This window comes from Octopus sinensis, unplaced genomic scaffold (genome assembly GCF_006345805.1).
Source record: "Octopus sinensis unplaced genomic scaffold, ASM634580v1 Contig01009, whole genome shotgun sequence".
In the NCBI taxonomy this organism is placed as follows: Eukaryota; Metazoa; Mollusca; class Cephalopoda; order Octopoda; family Octopodidae; genus Octopus; species Octopus sinensis.
Genome location: NW_021824476.1, coordinates 7,501 through 12,500, shown reverse-complemented (window position 1 = coordinate 12,500; position 5,000 = coordinate 7,501). Strand labels below are relative to the sequence as shown.

Below are 5,000 nucleotides of genomic sequence, written 5' to 3'. Positions count from 1 at the left end.
TTCGCGAGACCCTTAAAGCCAGGAATTTTTCAGCACCCTTTGTGTTATTGCTTGTTTTTGTATTTAGGTGCAAATTACTAGCGCCTCATATGTATGACTGCATGTGTGTATGTGTGTGTGTGTGTGTGTGTGTGTGTGTGTGTGATTGGCCTTGAAGTTGCGTCTCTGTGTGCTATGATGTGTCGGTATGCGTATGTGTGATGCTATTTAGTTTAGTGTGTCTGTTCTTGTGTGTTAATTGTATTTTGGTGTATGTTGTGTAACGATGTTGTTATGTTGTGTGGGGGCGCAATGGCCCAGTGGTTAGGGCAGCGGACTTGCGGTCGTAGGATCGCTGTTTCGATTCCCAGACCGGGCGTTGTGAGTGTTTATTGAGCGAAAGCACCTAAAGCTCTCCGATGCTCCGGCAGGGATGGTGGTGATCCCTGCTGTACTCTTTCACCACAACTTTCTCTCACTCTTACTTCCTGTTTCTGTTGTACCTGTATTTCAAAGGGCCGGCCTTGTCACTCTCTGTGTCACGCTGAATATCCCCGAGAACTGCGTTAAGGGTACACGTGTCTGTGGAGTGCTCAGCCACTTACACGTTAATTTCACGAGCAGGCTGTTCCGTTGATCGGATCAACCGGAACCCTCGTCGTCGTAACCGACGGAGTGCTTCCACCAAACCATGTTATGTTGTTTTGGAAGTAAGCTTGTGTGTATATTCATGTTTATATCCATATATGTTATAGCTATGTGCGAGTGCGTCTGTTCGTGTATGTAATCTTCTTAGTTGCTGTGCTATTATGTATCTTGCAAAGGCGGCGAGCTGGTAGAATCGTTAGCGCGCCGGACGAAATAGTTACCAGTATTTCGTCCGTCGCTACGTTCGGATATGAAATTCCGTCGAGGTCGCCTTTACCTTTCATCCTTTCGGAGTCTATAAAATAAGTACCAGTTGAACACTGGGGTTGATGTAATCGATTCATCCCCTCTCCAAAAATTACTGGTCTAGTGGCAAAATTAGAAGCCATTATGTATCTTGTGTATGTTGCTTAAGCTTTGTACGTACGAATGTGTATATAATATATATGATTGTATATGTCTCTATTATATATCTTAGGGGGCTATTTAAGGGCATGGATATGTGCTTGTGAATATTTTTGAAGCTGTGAGTGTTCAGTTAGGTATATAGTTATCTGTGCGTGGTTATGGTGTAAAGGTCGGGGACAGAATGGTGTTCTTTGTGTATGTGTATGTATGTATAAATATACGCATATATATTTTTTCGGACGGTGTACCTGTTGCTTAAATAGTGCATGTTTTTGTTTGCATATTTCTGTACAAAGTAGTATCAAAACGTTCCCGGACTAGTTCTGTAGCGCGCCAACAGGTGGCAGCACACGGATTCGTGCACGGTGAGAGCTAGCAGTGACTTTCATGAGGAATTGTGTGCCGAGTGATATCGTTGTGTTTACTTTGCAAGTTGTGAAATTTGTTAATATTTTTGTGATCACTTGTATGCTGTAGTCTGCGATTTTTGTCCTGGGCAGGAAGATGGAACAAAAAGCCTTCATGTCGTTGATCATCACAGGTGACGAGAGTTGGGTCTATGAGTACGACGCTGAGACGAAGCATTAGTCGTCACAGTGGAGGCGCGTGGCTTAGTGGTTAGGGTATCAGCACCATGATCGTAATATTGTGGTTTCGATTCCTGGACCGGGCGATGCGTTGTGTTCTTGAGCAAAGCACTTCATTTCACGTTGCTCCAGTCCCCTCAGCTGGCGAAAATGAGTAACACTGCGATGGACTGGCGTCCCGTCCAGCTGGGGAACACATACGCCATAAAAACCGGGAAAATGGACCTATGAGCCCAGCTAGCCTTTAAAAAGGGCGCATTTATAGTGGAGACACATGGCCTAGTGGTTAGAGCAGCAAACTCGCGGTCGAGGGATCACGCGTTCGAATCTCAGACCGAGCGATATGTGTGTTTATGAGCGAAACACATAAGCTCCATGCGGCTCCGGCAGAAGGTAATGGCGAACTTCTGCTGACTCTTTCCTCCTGCATCTTGCAGCTCACCTGCGACGGACCGGCGTCCCGTGCAGGTGGGGAACCTATGCGCTAAGGAAACCGGCCCTTATGAGCCAGACGTGGCTCGAGAAGGAACAAACAAAAACAATTAGTCGTCACAATGGAAGAGCCCTTCATCTCCACGACCGAAGAAGGTATGACAGAGTCGCAGCTCAGTCCAAATCATGCTCTTCGTTGTTTTCGACATCCGCGGTATTGTGTATCGAGAATTCATCCCCCAGAGCCAGACCGTTACTCAAAAGTTCTACTGCAACATTTTGAAGCGTTTGGGGATGGATATTTGGCGAAAGCAACCGGATATGCGGAGCGTGCATAATTAGACTCTTCACGAGCATAATGCCCCCTGTCGCCGATATCTTCTTGCTCGTGAGTTTCTCGCCAAAAACAACATACTATCGCTTCCGCATCCGCCCCTATTCACCAGATTTTACCATCTGCGAACTTCCATCTCTTTCCCAAGATGAAAGTGCAGCTCAAAGGTCGCCGCTTTAACAACGTTGTCGTGATGAAGAGCGAATCACCGAAGGTCCTTGACTCGCTTACGGAAAACGACTTCCCGACCGGATTTCAAAAATGGCAGGAACGCCAGGAGCGGTGTATGATCGTGCAGGATGACTATTTCGAAGGAGGCTGTGTTAAAACTTAGATAAGTAAGTTTATTTTTTATAAAGCATAACTAGTCCAGGAACATTTTGATACCACCTCGTATGTCGTGGTATTATATATATATATATATATATAATATATATATATATATATATATATATATATATATATATATATGTATATATATATAATGTATATATATATATATATTATATATATATATAATATATATATAATATATATATATATATATATTATATATATTATATATATATTATATATATATGGAGAGAGAGAGTGACAGAAAAACAGACAGAGTATATATATATATATACACAGGGGTGAAAAGAGAGAGAGGGAGGAAGGGAGATCGTATATTCCAGTACGCATACAGCATATCATATTTCGGTGTATATGTGTTATGCGTTTTACTGTGTATATATCGTATGTTGCATCTTATATTACGTGCGTAGTACTCTCAGTACGAGGGTTAATCTTGGAATGTTTCAGGCAAAAAAAAGAGTCGACTATCTGACTCAGCCGTACCAAGCAATGAATCAGAGTTCAAAAATAATGTACGACGCAGAAGAATGCGCAAATCTAGCGCACCGAGTGATATCAATGATCCAGAGACAAATACAGAGAAAAATTCCCCGCATCATACCTCAGAACAACGCAGATCAACTTCCCCGAATCATACCTCAGAACAACGCAGATCAACTTCCCTGAATCATACCTCAGAACAACGCAGATCAACTTCCCCGAATCATACCTCAGAACAACGCAGATCAAGTTCCTCGAATCATACCTCAGAACAACGCAGATCAACTTCCTCGCATCATACCTCAGAACAACGCAGATCAACTTCCCCGAATCATACCTCAGAACAACGCAGATCAACTTCCCCGCATCATACCTCAGAACAACGCAGATCAACTTCCCCGAATCATACCTCAGAACAACGCAGATCAACTTCCCCGAATCATACCTCAGAACAACGCAGATCAAGTTCCTCGCATCATACCTCAGAACAACGCAAATCAACTTCCCCGAATCATACCTCAGAACAACGCAGATCAACTTCCCCGAATCATACCTCAGAACAACGCAGATCAAGTTCCTCGCATCATACCTCAGAACAACGCAGATCAACTTCCCCGAATCATAACTCAGAACAACGCAGATCAACTTCCCCGAATCATACCTCAGAACAACGCAGATCAACTTCCCCGAATCATACCTCAGAACAACGCAGATCAAGTTCCTCGCATCATACCTCAGAACAACGCAGATCAACTTCCCCGAATCATACCTCAGAACAACGCAGATCAAGTTCCTCGAATCATACCTCAGAACAACGCAGATCAACTTCCCCGAATCATACCTCAGAACAACGCAGATCAGAGCCCTTGAGTGATAAAAATGAACCTGGGCCCGTATCAGAACAGACTCCACCAGATACCTCACACCAGCAGAAAGAAAACTCACAGAATCAAATGAAATCAGGACAACCCAACGAATTCCTGATTTCACCAATTCAACCAGCTCCGAGTCCACCAATTGAACCAGCTCCGACTCCACCAATTGAACCAGCTCCGACTCCACCAATTGAACCAGTTCCGACTCCACCAATTGAACCAGCTTCGACTCCACCAATTATATCAGTTCTGAGTCCATCAATCACAACTGACTCTGAAAGTCAGCTCAAACCATCACAGTCCAACACAGACCAAGCTACATCAGGCCGACCAGACTCCGCCGGTAAAAGCAATCTTTCGGAGAAAGAGCAACGACAGGTTGCAGACCTGCAAACACTAGACTCTGCCACACACGATCTGCTTCAAGCCAGACTGCAGTCACATCAGTGCCACATGAAACTGGATTCACAACTCCCTTGTACGTACCACATACCAAACTGCCAGAGTACTCCCTGTGGGACACCTGGATGCAGCACACACCAAGCTGAACTAATTACCTGCATCCACCACAGACCGCAATGCCACTCTGATCTAAAACAACTACAGGTCAGATTCCAGCCTCCATATCAACCTACAAGATTCCCGCAACCAGCTATCGCTGAATATAACAGACAAGAAAATTTTGGTCTCCCTTATCAAAGAACCACGCTATCATCCAGGGAGCAGCAGCCACCAATAGTCGCAGTTCGCAAAAAATCAGAGCCCAAAATTATCCAGCCTGCCTGGCGTTATTAATTCCTGTCGCCTTAGTCAATCAACACTAGTCTTTATTCACCACGACCCAACACATTCTGCAGTCACCTCGCTCCAACACAAATCAGATTTCAGTATAGTCCCGAA

At 44.4% G+C, this 5,000-nt stretch overlaps 1 protein-coding gene across 1 annotated transcript; it reads left to right on the top strand.

Moving 5' to 3' along the window:
• Positions 1–3,272: 3,272 nt before the first annotated feature.
• LOC115226986 (serine/arginine repetitive matrix protein 5-like) lies at positions 3,273–4,895 on the top strand. Its single transcript, XM_029797939.1, has one exon. It carries the CDS (start codon positions 3,273–3,275, stop codon positions 4,893–4,895), a length of 1,623 nt encoding a protein of 540 aa, XP_029653799.1.
• Positions 4,896–5,000: the final 105 nt, after the last annotated feature.